Here is an 18,818-nt window from a genome sequence, read left to right on the forward strand (position 1 = left end):
GGTGTGATACACACTGGAAAACTGGAACATTTTATTTCAGAGTTGCGTCTTACCACTGCAACCTACAGATTTCAAAAGACTTTTGGTTTGTGTAGCATTTTTCACAGTTTCGCTATTGCTTAGAAAGTAGTTTGCTATTGTTTTGCAGCTGTGTCAGCATCTGCCATGCAAACTGTTATCAAAGCATTCACAAAGAGGCTTTTCAGTGCAGCACTGTATACCTCATGAAGTTTTAGTAATGTCACAGCAACTGCTAGCAACTTCCAGCAATAACTCACAACCAGTCTAAGAATACCCATTTTTCCCTCGAAAACTGTGGTTACTAGATGGCCAGTTGTTGTTGTTCATGACTATAAGGTTTCCCAGCAATCCGACACCCCCCCGAAAAAGTAGCTTGCAGCTCGCCTTTTTTTACATTTCTGTTTATGCACAAACAAATGAGACACACATTTTAATTTGTGAATTTTAGAGGCTGTCTTTTTTTACAAAAACATTGAGCATAGCCAGGCTGACTCCCTCCCCCTCCATCCATTTATTTCAATTTATATATTTCTAAAATAGTGAAATAGTACTTTATGGAAAAATACTTTTTTTTCCTAAATCAGAGAATAATAAAACGAAACAAAGCAAAAAATCAAACCATCATTAAGCAACAGCTTTTTAGAAACAACTTAAACTCAAGATTGTGTTATAAATCTGAAAAATGTTGTTCACACGCTTTTCTGTGCATGTATTGAGGCAAAAATCAAAATGCCAGATGTAGTACTGCAGAATAAAACAATATTATGTTGAGTGTGTTTTTGGACTTTCTGTTTTGTTAATTTGAATAAACAATGCAGATGGCATTACTTTATAAAATAAAGCAAAGCATTTCTTAAGCGATATATTATTGGTTTGAAGTATTCATCAATAGTAAGTATTCTTCATTAAATAAATGTGTAAATTAAAAGAAGGTATTGTAAAAAATGCAATTGAAAATAATTTCATATCAGTGTGTCTAAGAGTCATGTGTTGGCTTTAAATAGTTTTTGTTGTATTCTTTTTTATTATTGTTTTTAATATATTAATTATTGTTATTATAGATTTAAGCAATTAGTCGATTTGTTGCCTAGCTTTTGTGTGACTACCTAATGTATCATTTGATTATCTTTCAGACTTTTCAAGAGCAGTTTTGAAAACTTCTGACGATGGCCTCTAGCCAAAGATGTTTTGAAGAGAAAAAAGAAAAAAAAAAACAACTCACCAAAGACAGTCCTGGCAGGGACAGATTCTCTGTTGAGCCAGAAAGACACTTGGGAGAGGATAACTGTCATGATGCAGGGTAGGTATGTCTGGATCACAAAGTAACCAATTTTCCTCTTCAGGTGGAAGTGGGTTGTCATCACAACATATTCTCCTGTTGTTCACAGACAGAAAGCATTGAACATTTACAATCATTAAAAAAAACTTTACTTATGGATACTAGATTGAAGTACCTAGCCATGGTTTTTATCAACACAGAAAGAGCTTTTATGATGCATTTAGTTCTTTTGATATGGAGCAATGCAATTTGGTATCTCTTTAACACTAATTGCCATATTTTAAAGTAACATTGTGATGGAAACAGTGTTGTCTTTACGTTCCTTTATGTTTTCACAGAAAGCCAAGAGTATTCCCTAGGATATAAGCATAGATTCTTAGACAATTACCGGAGAGGATTGTCCTGAAGATGCAGAAATCAATTAAAAGCTGTACACAATGATTTAAGTTTTGGGAAAAAGTTATGGTTTTAGCTGTTAAATTGGGGAAATAAAAGTCTGTTTTTGGAATTATTGTGTATTTTTCACGAGCGTTAACACCACTGCTTTGGTTTACTTCTTAAGACTGAGACTGACCAGAGGTGGCCAGGCCAATCCCACGTAGTGATCTACAAATTAGGCTAGAGACATGGTTCCCATTTTGTTAGCAAATTAGCTAGCGTTGATAAGGTAGAAAATAGTTCTGGTAAAACAAATAAACAAACAAAAAACAAACAAATCACTACGAGATCGAAAAGCAATCAGTTTTAATGATAGCAAATAACAGTGAGTTGATGAGCCTGGCAGTGCATCTTACTCCTGTCTCTCTGTATCTGTCTACCCTTAGCTTCACTGAGCTAGGTTACATATGTTTCCAGGCAATATTTCCAGCCTGGAAACATCTTTTTATTTTCATTTATTTTGTTTTGTTGTCTGACAAATGTTAAAGCAAGTAAAGCTATTTGTTAAATTTCATGAAGAGCATTATTTATACACTGTGGTCATATGTACATGTACAAAATCGAGCCTAGCATTAGTTTAGCCACGCCTGACCCAACATGGAGACAAACTTATCTCAATCTCAGCAGATCAACTAATGTCATCTTCACATCAGCTTTTCCAGTTTTCCACATACAGTGGTGTGAATAAGTGTTCCTGATTTTCAGTTTTTTTGTATGTTTGTCACATTTAAATGTTTTAAATCTTCAAACTAATTTAAATATTAAACAAAGATAACACAATTAAACATACATCATAAAAATGCCGTTTTTAAATGATGATTTCATTGATTAAGTTATCCAAACCTACAGGGCCCTGTGTGAAAAAGTGATTGCCCCCCTCCCCACCCCCATTAGAGCATAGATTAACTATGGTGTATAACATGTTTGGAATTTTTGTTTCAATTTCTCAAAAAGGTTACAAAGCCATTTTTTAAGCTTTGGGATTCCAGCGAATCACAGTGAGAGCCATTATCCACATATGGCAGAAACGTGGAACAGTGGTGTACTTTGCCAGGAGTGGCAAGCCAACCAAAATTACCGCAAGAGTACAGCAAGGACTCAACCAAGAAGTCACAAAAGACCCCAGAACAACATCCAAAGAACTGCAGGACTCACTTGCCTCCGTTAAAGTTAATGTTCATGATTCCACCATAAGAAATATACAGGGCAAAAATGGCCTGCATGGCAGAGTTCCAAGACGAAAACCACTGCTGAGCAAAAGGAACATTAGAACATCATCAGCAGAACAATGATTCCAAACAGCAAGTCAAGCTCTTACTGGCTTAAGAAAAACAAAATGAAGACTTTGGAGTGACCTGAATCCGATTGAGATGCTGTGGCGTGACCTTAAAAAGGCGGTTCATGCTTGAAAACCCTCCAGTGTGGCTGAATTACAACAAATTTGTAAAGACGCTCCACAGCGCTGTAAAATACTCATTGCCAGTTTATAGCAAAAACTTGATTGCAGTTGCTATACAATCACTTTTTCACACAAGGCCATGCAGGTTTTGATCCCCCCCCTTAATAATAAACACCTTCATTTAGAAACTGTATTTTTGTTTACTTGTGTTATCTTTGTCTAATATTTAAATTTATTTGATGATCTGAAACAATCAAGTGTGACAAACATTAAAAAATAGGAAATCAGGAAGGGGGCAAACACTGTTTCACACCACTGTACATGAACATGGAAGGGGAATGGTGGGGAATAGTCCTCTCTACCTTTTTGCTTTGTGTTCAAGAAAAGAGCCATGGCATAAATAATGGCGGATGGAGAGAATTGTCTTGTTTTGAGAAAAGTGGTCCTGACTGGAATAAACCTGATTTTACAGAGATTATATAGTCTCTATCACTACTAGTCATCAGACACTAAAAAGGACCGTATCTCTAATACAGTTTATTCTGTATTGACAAAACTATTCAAACTTATTGATAAAGCTATTAAAATTAGAGCATGGACTTTGGACTTTATTTATTATTCTCAATTCCAGTTACTAATGTGAATGCCCCATGAACACTGGGTGTTTTCACATCTCTGGTTTTTAACTCTGCCTAAATCAGGTTCATTTTCTTCCTTGCTACAACTCATTTGGGCAGGTGGGAGCAAAGTTAATGTGCTTGGGTGTAGCCCAAAAGAACCACATCGAGGTGCTTAAAATGATGTGGTCTAGGTTTGGTAACAAAATAAACTATTTGCTCGTGGTGTGAACATGATCAGACTTTCACACCTGCAACATGATACTGTAAATGATGACTATAAAATCTCTTTTTCCGCTCAGTCGTCGGACTTCATAAACATCTTATATTATAGTACAGAGCAAGATAGTATTTTCATGTTTCTTTCAAGTAAATTTTCCTAGAATAGTTTTATCTAGCTCAGATATTTGACATTGTCATGAAAACATATTAACACTGTTGTTGTCTCATGTTAAAGTACATGGCAGTGACTAGAACACAACGCCCCCTTCCCTTTCTTGTTCCCTCTTCAGATACAGGTGAACAATAAGTTATCACAAGGTTAAGTGATGGATTTTTCTTTGTTTTTTTTTTTCTGTGAAAATAAACCACCAATTGGAAAATGCTCCAAATGAACAAACTCATCAACAAATTTGTACCAGCAAAACAAGTACAAGATTGAAATAGCTCATAGAGTCTGTCTATGTGCCATAAATGCTTTGCTGTATTTTGCCCTTCTGCTTCTGTTCAGTTTTTTTTTTCTGTTTTTATGCTTGAGATTTATTGGCATGGTTTGTCTTGTGGGACTTAAAGTGGGCATAAGAATGCATTGATTTTGAGGTTTTCCAGAGACCCAAATAACTAAAACAAAACAAAATAATAATAATAAGATGGTATTAAGTCAATTGGGGGCCTGCTTCCAGTAAAACAAACAAAGGATGGAGGCCTGGGATTAAGCATTACTTTTTATTTCCAGCAGCTAACATCACTGCAAACAGGTCACCCATTTTATGCTGCGACTAATTTTTGCCAGTATCAATCAACCAAAATGAGGTGGATGGAAAAAAGATGTGGTGGCCAGTAGGGAAATAAGTATGTGGGACATAGTCTGTCATTTGTGAGGCTCAAAGTGATGCCACTACAGATGCCAATGCATTGATGCAGTTCTCAAAATTTGTAAATTCAGACTGTCTACACCATCCTTTGAGCATTTAGAAATAATTAACAAGAAGACCTCAAGAGGATAACAAAAGGATCTACATGGCTCTTTATGTATTGATCTTTCCCAGCAAATAAATGCCATGTGGATATTAAAATGTCTAGTAACTGAAGAAAAAATCCCTTAAAAGACATTCATTTAATTTACAACAAACCAGTTAATGAAGAGCAGACCTACAACCACAATGACACCTACCTGTGCTGGACTGGACCACACCAGAATCCACATGCTGCCCCATCAGATCATACTGGTTTAATCTGGATCCATCCTCTGCCACCACTACAGACTGGGCAGCCCCTCTAGTCCACACATACACCACCTCAGCTCTAGTGTAGGCATCTGACAAGAAACAAAAGAGTAAGAAGTTATGAATTATTGTGCTCCTGGTGTCTTGCCGTCCCTAGCTGCCTTGAACATTATATTTTTGGAGCTGCCAGGGATACCAGGTGGAAAAAAAGATAAATCTGAAGTGATGTCTTGCTCTTAATTCTTCATGTCCTACCTCATTTCATTTTGTACCATCCTGTCTTCTTGTCTGCTATTCTCCCATTTTACCACCTCAGTGCTGTCTATCATGGCTTATTTGCTATCCAAGCACATTATGCCCCTTTTTTATCCAGTGAGTTTCCACAGACCTTAGAAAACATTTTTTCCAATTATCTTTATTATATTATTATTTTTTTGTCTATGGCCTATATATATTTTATATCTTCTCACATGTGTTATAATGTGAGTTGATGTTGTGTCACATTATGTCATGACACATCATGTCATCTCTTAATTTATAAGAAAACAAGCAAACAACCTCCCATCAGGACAACATGACCTTAAACCAGACAAGTCAGTCTATTCTTCCCTCCGGCCACCCAACCTGTCAAAGCTGCAGTGTGGCTCCACCACTGCAGAGAAAAGGATGGCTCAACTGCAGACTGCAGCATAAGGAAGAGAGCTCATCACTAAAATATTTAGGGAGTGAGTTCAATTTAAAAGCAGTTAAGGCTTGGTCCTCTCAGTCACGCTGTGCAGCTGTCTGAAAAGTGGCACAGAGACGGTGTTACATTCACTTCTCTATTGGCTTAGTTTTGCCACATTCATATTTTTTTTCTTGATATTCTTTATTTGTGTCTCTTTTCTTCTTGTTTGGTTTTTTTCAAATGTAATATAGGGTACAGGTAGCTGTCACCAGTGAACAGTTGGCAAGGTACTATCAATACTATCTAGAGTACTCCGATAAACACAGGTCTACACTTCGCGTGTCTAGCAGGATAATCAACAAACTCAATTTCAAAAATATTTGGGATGCTGTAAAAAATGTTAATAATAACAAAATGCAGTGATTTGCAAAATCAAATAATTTGAAAATCATTATTCACAATACAATGCCATCATCATATGTACGATTTTAAGGAAAAAAAAGGTAATTTTGAATTTCATGACAACAATTTATCTAAAAAAAGTTGGTACAGGGACATGTTTACTACATTTACCACTGTGTAGCATCCAATCATCTTTTAAAAATAGTCCATAAGCATCTAAGACCCGAGGAGACCAAGTAACATTTGGTCTCCAAGATGTTAGCAGTAGCGAGTTGAGGACTCCGTGGATCGGACTTGTTTGTTCAGCACATCTCACAGATGCTTGATTGGATTGAGATCTGGGGAATTTGGCGGTCACGTGAACACCTCAAACCAATTGTTGTGCTCATCAAACTATTCCTGAAACATGCTTGCTTTGTGTTAGGGTAAAAAATCCTCCTGAAAGAAGCCACAGTGATCAGGGAATGACCTTTCCATGAAAGGACCTAGATGGTCTGCAGCAATTCTTAGGTAGCTGCATGTCAAAGTAACATCCGCATGGATGGCGGGACCTAAGGTTTCCAGGCAAAACGTTGCCCAAAGCATTCCATAGTCCATCCTGGTGCCAGGTGTTCCCCAGGTAAGCAACACACATGCACCAAGTCCACACATCCACATGATGTAAAAGAAACCATGATTCATGAAACCAGCTACCCTTTTCCTCTGTTCTTCTTCATTGCTGGTGCTTTCAGTGGTGGACAGGGATCTCTTCAGATTTTATAAATCTTGTGATATTATACTAGTCTGCAGCTTTGAAGCCCCATATGTAACAAACTGTAATGCACGGTGTGTTCTGACACCCTTCTATTACAACCAGCATTAACTGTTTCTGCATTTTGAGCTACAGTACCTTGTCTGTTGAATCGGTCCACACGTGCTAGATTTCGCTCCCCCAAAACATCAATGAGCCTTGGCCATTCATTACCCTGTCTGTGGTTAACCACTGTTCCTTCGTTAGACCACTTTTGATAGATACTGACCATTGGAGACCCCGAACACCCAAAAACAGCTGCAGTTTGGAAGATCCTCTGACTGATTTGTTTAGGCATCAAAATGTGGCCCTTATCAAACTCACCCAAATTCTTATACTTGCCCATTTTTCCTGCTCCTAACATGTCAACTTTGAGGACAAAATGTTCACTTGCTCACTAACACATCACACTCACTGACAGGTAATATAATCAGGAGATAATGATTGTTATTCACTTTACCTATCAATGGTCAGAATTCTATGCCTGTATGTACTATGCAGTTTAGCATGGTCTTGGTGAAATATGTAAGGCCTTTATTTGTATTAATAGACAGCAATTTCTATAAATGTCCCTGACCCAAAGATCGCAGGCATCCTAGATTTATTTTTGGACTTGCCCCTTGCGCACAGAGATTTCTCCAGATTTTATAAATCGTGTGATATTGTGTACTGTAGATGCTGGAGTATCCATGAAATTGTTCCACAATTTGTAGACAGTTTTTTTTTGGAGACCATCAATCTCTGCCTGTCTTTAGTTCTGAGAACTTCTGCCTCTACAACATGCTTTTTTTTTTTACATACCCAGTCACTGTTACTGATCTGTTCTCAGTTAACCCAAATAATTTCAAAATGTTCTTTCAGTTATTTCTTTTTAGTAACATTTATTTCTGACCTATCCCAACGTTTATAACACATGTTGCTTCCATCAAACTTTAAAGTGAACTAATATTTTTCCATCAAATAGCATACGGTCTCAGTTCAAACATTTAATGTTTTCTGGTTTTTTAATCTGAAGGAAATAGGGCTTTAATGGATTTGCAAATCATTGCATTTTGTTTTAATTTCCACAGGATTACACAGTGTTGCAAGCTTTTTGAAACCTAACTTGCATAAGATTATAAGTGACAACAGAGGCTACTTACAGCTGCCAAACTTCAATGGACAAGCATGAGCATCCATAGGGAAGTCCTCTAGATGCATAGGACATTCTGCTCTTACTGTAAGCCTAGAAAATGTTCACAAAGACATGGGCAGTGAATTAGAAAAAAACAGAGTATAGAGGAAAACAGAGCATGTGGCAAAGCGGGCAGAAAAATAATGAAAGTGTGATGACAGTAGAATTAAGGCAGAATGACAATTCATTACAGTTAGGCACAAGAAACATGTGGTATATTATTCTTCTTTCCAGTCTGTTGGGACCAGCGCCTGTTGAACGAACAGAAGTGCTCCAGTTCCCTGAGCTGTGAGTTTCTATTTCCTGACAGCCTGGTGAAAAACAGCATGTCAGGCCACCCGTGACACACTAATCTCCCATCTATCCCTCATCTCACTCATCTGTGACAGCAATATGGGCTCCGCCTATCACCCCTCCCCCTGCTAGTAAACATGTTGAAACAAATGCTTTATGATCCTTGCTTTAGACATCTCACATTAGCATCAGTCTGTTTTGTGCATCGAGGTTTGCACTGTCATAAATGGGTTTTTTTAACCAACTCTGTGGAAGGATACTGAGGTGTCACACCTTATCAACTCAATGGTTCATGCGGCATCTTCAAAGCAATAAATCATAATATGGTTAAAAAATAAATAAATAAATACAAATGTATTTTCCTGACGAATGCTATTGCAGTTACAATGACATTAACATCTGTGCTGGAAATTTATGGTGCCTTACCGTAATACAGACATTAAAATGCAAGCATTGAAACACTTCATCAATGTGACAGAACTTAAAAATATAAATATAGTTGTATGGTAAATCATATTTGTGTGAAGGAGCCAAAAAAAAGTATATTCCTTATATTAAATGGGGTAGATGCAGTGCACATAAAACATTAACTCAGATAACACTGTCGACAGCCCTTTCCAGAACATAGTGACTTGTAACATGAAGCTTTTTTCCCCAGTATTTCATACCTTTTAACACATTCTAATGCCAAACACCAAGACCTGACCTATAGCATTTGCAAGTTTAGCTGACAAAATCCAATGATGACCACCAAATCCATTAAAAATACATGAATAAAGACAACCTTGGATGACATTATCTTTCATTATTATGACCATGGCATTTAAAATTTATTATGAATCAATCAAATATAATTTTTTACTTATTAATACACCAAATGTGTCTTGAGAAACAAAAAATTTAATAAATAACGGGCTGTTGTGTCTGAGTCGTGTGCTATAAACGTTTTCTAGCTGGACACAGAAAATACAAAACCTTGTTACTGGTTTATGGTGCCTTGTCACTGGAGCAGTACCATTTGATGTGTGTCCTTGACAGGGGGTAATTATTTGTGGTTTGCATTTTATAGAGCTCAGTCTTAAACCTCTGATGACAATTTTATACCGTAATGTAAAAAGTACAGAAATGGACCTTCTAAAAAAAATGCTAAATAAGGGGGCATTCATTATTTTACACTGTGCATTTTTATTATCATTTATTCATACACTTGGAAACGCTTTCCTAGTCTTACTCATGAATTACAATGTGCTTATAACACACGTCTTCAGAATGTGGAAAAAAAAGCAGAGCACTGTGCCTTTAGTGAGAGCTCTCCAGTACCTTTTTTTACTGCTTGGGAACAAATTTATCTCTTTTAGACCTTCAAAAAAGATACACATAGTTACTTTGAGGTCCAGTTATTAGTACTAGGGGATACATCTGTGTGGCTTGCAGCTGTAGGGACTGACATGAACTTTTACTGTCCTCATCAAACTATGTCAGACTTTTTTTTTTTTTTTAAATACATGGTCTTGGGAAGGACTGACACAACTAGAACAGGGAGTTCAGAACTCGAAGCGAAACTCTAGGCTAAGTAATTTCACATCATTCCTCACAATTTCTCCACATCAGTCTTCCATAACTGAATTCTTCTTTTTCAGCTAAGACCATTAAGATCTACTGTTCCTTTAGCCCAGATTCCTCATCAAATGTTGCATGTAATGAAATAATACCAGTCGCTTTTCAGTCAATCTCAAAACATTATCTAGTTCCTTTTAAAATCTTTATTGCACCAGTGCAGTAGAATACATTGGCCTACCTCATGGTATAAAGTAGTGTGCCTTCCTCTGTGATTCGCAGAAGCTTGTTTGGCATGGTCATGTTGTGCGCCACTGACTTTTTGCCATTGTGGAAGAAAGTATCGGGGGTCCAGATCTTGCTGGCCATCAGGTTGTTGAGACGTAGCACAGCCATGGGGCCTTTGAACTTTAATCTTTCATCCTTCCAGCTTTGTCTGAAGAACACATCAATTGTGTACTCCTACAAGAAGCAGGTGAGGCACAGACAAAAAAAACACAAGTCAACAAAAAGTCGTGCTCCACCACCTCGTAGCAGTTTTCTTTGTACTTTTACCTTCAGCTGGTTTGAGGAAGATGCTGAGTAATCTAACCTCATTTTTCCCCTGTTGCCATGTTCTCACTTTTCTTCTCTCTTTTTTTTCTTCGTTTTGCCTCATGTCACTTTGACTTTCTTATGGTTGGCCTAGTTTCCCTGCTGGTAACTGTCTTTTTACATTAACGGTTTTGCCGAACATAAAGAAGAAGAAGGATAGAAGAAGAAGGTTTCCTGGCTGGTAAGTGTATTCTTTTTTTTTTAAAGAATGCCTCCTTTGTACAGTAACTTTGCTGTGTTTCAAACAGTAATATGTGGCTTTGCCTTTCCATTTTCTTCTTTTATGTTATTTACATAATTATTGTCTGGTCAGTTTAATGTGCCCTATGCAAATACAGAATCATTAATTATCTGGCCATTTGGTTTTGCATTGTCAGGTAAGTGCCAAAAATGATCATTGTTAGCATTTATCTTTGGGGGGACTTCTTTGCTCAGTAATCTAAATTACACCGGACACAAAAAGGAAGCACCGGACACAAAATTAGGAGGACATTTCATTTTCAAGCCAGCTAATGACTAGCTGAGAGCAGATTTTAATGGTTCCACATGACCGCCCAGCAGAGTAAAGGGAGCCAGTAAAAATTACAGAACAGCGTGGGTTTTTTTTTTTATTCTCCCCCGCCTCTTTGCCTCTCAGTTCCCGTAAGATAATTAGTATGAAGTGAAACAGAGCTTCAAGGCAATAAAGCAGGATAGGGAAAGGCTGGAGATGGAGAAAATGTTCCTCAGCTCTTCCTTCTGGCTTTAACAGAAGCAAAATAGTTGTGGCCTGTATGTCAACCAGTGCAATTAACTGAGATTATATCAAACAGAGCAGACACACTTCACGTGCTTATAACAGGAGTGTTTTTTTTTTTTTTTTTATCAAGGCTGGGTAGTGAGTCGTTTAAATGAGATTAATTGGTTTCTGGTGAACAGGGTAAAGATCACTTGTGTTGGAACAACTTACATTTTGTGTGTGTGTGTGTGTGTGTGAGTGTGTTTTCAGGTTGAATGTTAAATAAGACAAAAAAATAAAAACGTTTATTAATATTTCTTTGCATTTTGTAGCTTCTTGTAATTTCAGATGGGTTCAAATAGCTTGACCTTTCAAACTGCAGAAAAACACAATAAAGTATGACTTGTTTTTAAATCAGATTAAACTTTAAGCTTGTCATAATCAATCACTCATAATCACAATTTTGCTTGTTATTGTATTGATTTGTTCTTAATTATACTTTAGTTCATGTGAATGTTCCAAAATAATGCAAGTAATTTTATTGTCTATCCTTCCAACTTGTACAAGAAGGATATTTGAGGCTTTGTTTTTGTAGTATACACTGGTACCACAGCATTTTTGTAGCATGAGCTTACAAACCATGAACCGGAAAATTTAGTTTGCAGGTGACAGTTTTATTAACACATCATAAGTTAATAGAATGAATCTACAAATCAATAGATATTTCACAGCTTAAAGAACACTGTGTCCAGAAAGGCTATAAGGCAGGGCTAAAGATGGAGGGGAGGAATACCAGAAAACTAATGACATTTATAGAGGCGAAAAGAGTCTTACCATGTCATGGTCCGAAACTGGCCCAATACTAGTCACGAAAATGTCAGTCTTGACTTCAGTTACACGCTCTGTTGAAGCAGGAAATTGCTGAGTGAGTGACTATCAGTGGCATTCATTAGCTTCTAACTACCTGTTAACACAGGACCACCTGGCTATAGCCTCTGAAGCACTAAATCTATTCGGAAATATTTTTAGCACTTAGACATGCACACAAGAAACAAACAAAAAAACAAAACATTTAAAAAAATGTCCACTTTGGATGTCAATAACCATTTCTGTTGTTATTGAAACCGGACAGGGCTTTAATCTCTTAATAAATTTGTGCATTGCTGCATTGTTGGAAATGTGCCATTCTAGTCCCATAATGCTGATAGCCAAAATGGGACCACTGAGGATTCATTTGGAATGGGCTGCAGAGAGCGTGTGTGTGTGTGTGTGTGTGTGTGTGTGTGTGTGTGTGTGTGAAAGGTTTGTGGCAGAACAATTTATGAATGATACCCATCATAATCCATAATTTCTTCCCCTTGGCTGCTGAACTTCTAGCAGGCGTTGTTTTATTCGCCTGTCTGTTTGATGCCTGCTGCATCATACTGTGCAATCCTCAGTGTCCTTCACACACTAATTCTCACATCATCACTCCCTCCTTTCCCTTTTACTCTCTGTTTTTCTTTCTTTATCTAGTTTGCACCTTTTCATTTCCTGGATTTGTCCTTGAATTCCTGCCATTTTGCTTCCGTCTTTTGTCAATGGATAGTTGACAATAGAAGGAACAAACACACACAAAAGCAGGATAGAAGGGCCAGGTCTCAGATTGTTTTACCTTTTAAAGTCTGACACTTACTGCAAGCTCCCCTCTGTAACATTTAAACCCTTGGAGATTATTCTATTGCAAGTTTAAAAAAAAAGACAAACAGCAGCCATTATGTGGGACAAAATATATGCAATGACTTGGGTTTACTGACCTCCTAGTCCTGGCCTGAGGCGATTGTCATAGCCATCCAGAAGGCTGTCTAAGATCTTTGTGAAGACTGTAGTGTTATCTTTCTGTTGATCTGTCATGCCGTTCTGCCCAGAGCTGGGAACGCAAAGAATAAGATTTAAAGTCACAGCTAGAATCTAAAACCACAGTCAGAACTCTCAACTGTGTAAGAACAAACTGTATTATAAATCAAAGGGGGAAGAAGGACGGTTTCAGCTTTGTAGTTAATGCACATGGGTAGCGTCAATGCAGCGTGAATCACATTGTGATAACACAAAGAAAACTCAGCCAAATCCTATATGACACTGACAAATTTAGCTGCTAAATTAGAATTCAGTGTGTGAGCACGAGCATAAGGTTTCAGATCATATTGATATGAAATAAATAAGCAAGTGATTGTTCAGAGGTGGACTGGAAACGAACGTATCCCATGAGGCCAAGTTTTTCTCTACTATTAGCACATTCTCACTTCCAAGTCATCACTGACGCTTGGTCAGAACCACTTGGCGTAACATGTTCACACACTATAGCATTACATTCCAAAGCACAGATTACATTTTTGCCAGATGACAAAGTATAGCAACTGAAAAAAATGACTGGATAAATTGAACTTGGGCTAGTGGATAGCATTGAAGAGCGCTATTATTCAGTGTGATAGCAGGAGTTCCAGTTTCTTTGGCTTTTGTTTTGAAAAGTAGAATGGGAGGCAGAGCCTTCAGTTTTAAGATTAGACTTAAAACTTTATTTTGGCTCACATGACCCTGAAACCTCCCTTGGTTACACTGCAATAGGTTTAGGCTGCTGGGGGATTCCAATGATGCACTGAGTGATTTTCTGCATTTAATTATTAATTATTATTAATCTCTGGATCCTTTCACAGCATGTCTCTCTCTTGTCTTCATTTGCTCACCCCTGACCGGTCGGGGCAGATGGCTCCCTCTGAGCCTGGTTCTGCTAAAGGTTTCTTCCTGTTAAAAGGGAGTTTTCCTTCCCACATCCGCCAAAGTGCTTGCTCATAGGGGCTTATATGACAGTTGTCGTTTTCTGTTTTTTTGTATTATTGTAGGGTTTATATCTTACAATATAAAGCACCTTGAGGCAACTGTTGTTTGATTTGGCCCTGTAGAAATCAAATTGAATTGAACTGATTTCAACTAAACATTAGTTTTGACTTATTAGTCTCAGTTACTATATGGTTAGGTTTAGGAGTAGAACAACTTTACATGTTAGCCACCTCTCTGCCATTGTCTCATCCCATAACAGTGATGGCACAGCAGGGTGCATTTGGCTATAGTTTTACAGGCCACCATGCACAATGACAAATGGCTCAAGGGGTATCCAGTGTGTTAAAATGCTACGCCAAGGGGGGTCCATCCCAAACGTCATATGTGTTGACTTGATAGTGAGACCAATTTGACACTGGATTTATTTATTTATTATTAGTGGGGCGTGTGGGCTGCATAGCATGTACCGTATGTGTATGTGCACACACAGCCTTTAGGTACACTCAGCAGAGAAAATAGAGAGTGAAATACAGAGTAGACATAGAGAAACCATAATACATTATTGATGCCTTAATATGGTCTTTTAGATCACAAAGCCCTTGCTGAATGTGCTCTTTGAACAACATGAAACAAAATGCTTAGAGCAATGCTGAAAACACTCACAATCAGTAATTGTTAGAGGAGGGTTTGCATCTCCACACATAAATATTTCAACGCACTCATAATCTGGGATACAGCCCCTAATTACAATGTGTAGCACAAGGACTGCAGTGAAAGAGCATGTGTGTCTATGAAGGAATGCATGCATGTACCATCTGCACCCACAAGCTTCCATATATGAGAGCACAATGATTATCTTCAACAGCATATTTTATTCTGCTATCATCTTCGCCTCCTTTGCTGTGCCAAAGGGATTTGGTTTGATTGCATGCAAAATAAACAGCAAGTGTTTGGAAACAAGCTCTGCTAGCTGAAAAGCTCCAAGGAGAGAGAGAGGTCATCGAGATTAGTTAGCGGGGACCTGCAAAAGGTTGGAGGGAAAAGTAGGAGGGATAGCAGGTGGGAGAGTGACGCCTATTAAGAATGGGAGTTAAAGCTTCAATGTATAGTCTAAAAAGACAAAAAACAAGGGAATAGAGACTCAAAAGCCTTGGAAAAGTGAAGATACAGTTTCGACTGCCACAACCACATAGATACATAGTTCTCAAAAAAAGCTATAGGTCTGAGGCAGAGCCTACAGATTTCAACATTAACGTGCTAAACACTTCTTTGTAAATAAGGATGCACCATCCACATCCGCATGGGTTTTTAAGAGATGCTTAATCTAACTCTGCCTCCAGTTTCCCTTAATTCACAAGTGTCCACTTTTCTCTGAAAATTAATAAATACATTTAAAAAAAGCATTCAAACTTTAGAGACTGATGAGCAATTTCTTCGCCCATAAACACAGTCGGTAACTGCTTTGAAGTGCTGTAATTCAAAATAATAATAATTTTTTTCTTTTTTGTTCTGGTCTGAGGAGCCAATTATGTATAAAAACAGACAGCACAAACCGCATACATGGCACATCAGCTAAGACTAAAATAAATCACAGTCTACTTTGCCTTAGTTTTGTGTATTTCCCATTTTCACAGTATTTATCTGGTATTTTTCAGATTTGCCAAACTAGAGTAAGACACCCCAAAATATAGCCTTCCTCTTATAATCTCCACCAATATAGAATACAAGCCACGCTCCTTTACGGTCAACAGGTATTTAACAGGATGCAATGAAAATATTCATAATCGGTAAAACTAATTGGAAAAATTCACTGTCAATCTATCTATTAAATCATTTTTCACATTTCTTGAATGACATTTATTTTATCTTAACTTGACAAACTTTGATCCTCATTAGGGGCAGATATTTTTTAAGCTATATGTGGGAAATAGTTGAGTGTAGAGGTTAGAGTTGTATGTCAAGGACAAGAAAAGAATACAGAAAAAAGGTGATGTGGAAGAATACACATGTTTATCAGCCAGGGGCTACTTCCTACTGAAACATTGTACACCATCCCCATCTACAGGTCATCTGAACAGCAACAATGCTGCTCACACACTCTCTGCCAGTGTCTCTCTTTCTCTGTTAACCTGTATCTGTCTCTCTCTTTCTCCCTCCTTCGCTCTCTCTATATCTGTCTATCTTGTCAGCCGGATATCTAATTATAAGGCAATTTCTTTCGTTGGCAACATGCTGTAGCAGAGTTCTAGGTCTTCCTGATTACCGTGTCTTGTTTAAATCCCCCAAGGTGTGTGTGTGTGTGTGTGTGTGTGTGTGTGTGTGTGTGTGTGTGTGTGTGTGTGTGTGTGTGTGTGTGTGCGCGCGCGTCTCTGTGTGTTTGTGTTCGTGATTTTATATTTGACTTCAAAAAGGGGACTGGATTATACAGTAAATCTTTGGGTGATAATTGCTTAGCAGTTTGCGTTGACAGTTCCTCAGTAAGGTAATGAGTACTTTTAGATTTTCTCTAATGTACAACATATCAAACCCCATGAATCAGACCCTCTATTTGCAAGTCAGTGCTTCGCAAGCTAAAGCTGCTGTTGTGTTTAATTGGAAACAATGAGTTAAAAATACAGAGATGCTGCAATTCATCAAATATTTAAAATGGGAAACATTTTATATGTCTTCTGCATGTTCTCAAGGCGTGTTATCTGAGACACAACCTTCATGCTCCATGTGTATTTTTGTGACACAGAAAAAGCATTCTGGACCATCAAGTCATCTCCAGTGAAGTTAACTGCCTTCCTGGATTATTCAGCTGTGAGGCAGATCCAATCCCTTTAGTTTCTCCAATATTGTACACGTGATTTAAAAAGGGGTTAAAGTTCCAATGGTCTTATTTAATAAATCACTTGTCCTTTTGGAACGGTCTGATTTGTGTTCTTGAATCTTTAACCGTATGCTTTTATGTTTTCTCGCTGTTGAATCGTATAGGAATTAATGCATGGCAGTATTTTTTTTTTAAATTGTGTCATGTTTTTTCAACTTTCCTCTCCCTCTCTGTCATTGCTGGTTTGCTTCAGGTTTAGCTGACGTCCAACACTTCAGTGTTGACACTGAGAAGAAGTGTGTGTAACTCAACCCCCGCTGTCCCTGAAGCCACCGTCAAAAAACACATGTGCAATAACCCTTGCCAAATGTCTCTGTGCAACACACACCATCTACTGTACACAACCCAGGACTGAAATCTAGGAATGTAAATGTGTCCTGCATGGCTAGTGAACCAAAAAAAGTGTAACACTGTGATAAAGCTGATAGAGGCTATTTTGGCTTTCATCTTCCCCCCACTATGCGCCACTTAATATTACCACTATGCAATTAAAAGCATGGAGGTGTCCTGTGAGGATGCCCCAGTTACAACCACAGTGAATATGCTTTAATAGAGAGGAGCCCAATACACCAAGCAATAGGTAGTAAGACAGACTATCAGCATTTCAGGTGAACAGAACTAGTTACCTCCATGTTTAGCTGATTCACTGACATATTTACAGTACAAGCCTGTTGACCATTTTGTAAGCAAAGACACCAGCTTTAAAAGGTACTTCTGCTTTTTCATAAAAGTGCCCACAATTATTTTTTATTTTTTGCCTGATGCAATCTGATGTTCAAATCGTGATGTGCAATTAGAGTTCCAATAATAGCATGATCGTATGGGCTGTATCTATGCCTACAAGAATGACCACCCTCAACATTGTTTTTTCCCCCTCTAGCACTGTGCAAGCCTTCAAAACCAAAACATGTTACCAGTGTGAAGACATAGATATGAATCTGTGAGGCATCTTATGCAGATTTGTGACTTTAATGATTTGTCCAGTGAATCCGATAGAAATACAGGATATGTGCAATCACAAGTTCAAGTTTATTCTTACCTTTTCCCAAACAGTACGCTGTTGGTAAAAAGCAAGCAAGCCCACAGATACAGAAAGAGCGTCCGGCCCCGTCCACACATGGTTGCAATATGAAGACCTTTCACTGCTGGGGTTCAAAGAGAGAGAGCGAGAGACAAAGAGAGAGAGAAAGAGAGAGAAAGAGAGAGAAAGAGAAAGAGAGAGAGAGAGAGAATGGACATCATTATCAAGTCATATGAGCCAGTGGCACACCGTCATTCCTAATATTTCAGTGTCAGCAAATAGGATGTGGTAAAACACCAGCAAACATGATTATGGACCAGGATGCTTTATGTGAGGTTTTTTGGTCCTGACTCTCAACATCACTAACAGATTCACTGACAGCACATGAATCAAAAACCAAATAGCCAAGCCACATGCACTGATGTACTGGGCCATTACATCCAACATTACATCAAAGATTTGACATCAAATTTTGCATTACATGTCACGTTGACAGAGCCACATTCTACACCCAAGCCACGAGAGAGATAAGAACTGATCAACGTTTTGATTACCAAAAAGGCATACGGTGTAAACACATTTCTCATAATTGATGCTTAATCCATATGCATAGGATATGGCTGCATCTGTAGCGCATAATAATTAAGCAGAAATAACAAGGAAACACATCACTGACCACATAACACCCCCGTGAGCTTGTAGCACCTGTACAC

General features: G+C 38.0%; 1 protein-coding gene across 1 annotated transcript in view; it reads right to left on the reverse strand.

The window, feature by feature from the left end:
* gabra1 (gamma-aminobutyric acid type A receptor subunit alpha1) overlaps positions 1–18,203 on the reverse strand; it is a 31,068-nt gene extending 12,865 nt beyond the window's left edge. The window contains exons 1-7 of the mRNA XM_085364630.1: positions 18,124–18,203; positions 13,192–13,304; positions 12,230–12,297; positions 10,325–10,545; positions 8,201–8,283; positions 5,148–5,291; positions 1,244–1,396 (exon numbers count right to left, since the gene is read on the reverse strand). Coding sequence (XP_085220756.1) covers positions 1,244–1,396; positions 5,148–5,291; positions 8,201–8,283; positions 10,325–10,545; positions 12,230–12,297; positions 13,192–13,304; positions 18,124–18,203 — 862 coding nt within the window. The remainder of the gene's footprint in view (positions 1–1,243; positions 1,397–5,147; positions 5,292–8,200; positions 8,284–10,324; positions 10,546–12,229; positions 12,298–13,191; positions 13,305–18,123) is intronic.
* Between the last annotated feature and the right edge of the window lie 615 nt (positions 18,204–18,818).

Source organism: Diplotaxodon limnothrissa, linkage group LG10 (genome assembly GCF_057381915.1).
Source record: "Diplotaxodon limnothrissa isolate DT_005_m linkage group LG10, D_limnothrissa_male_GT1.1, whole genome shotgun sequence".
Lineage (NCBI taxonomy): Eukaryota > Metazoa > Chordata > Actinopteri > Cichliformes > Cichlidae > Diplotaxodon > Diplotaxodon limnothrissa.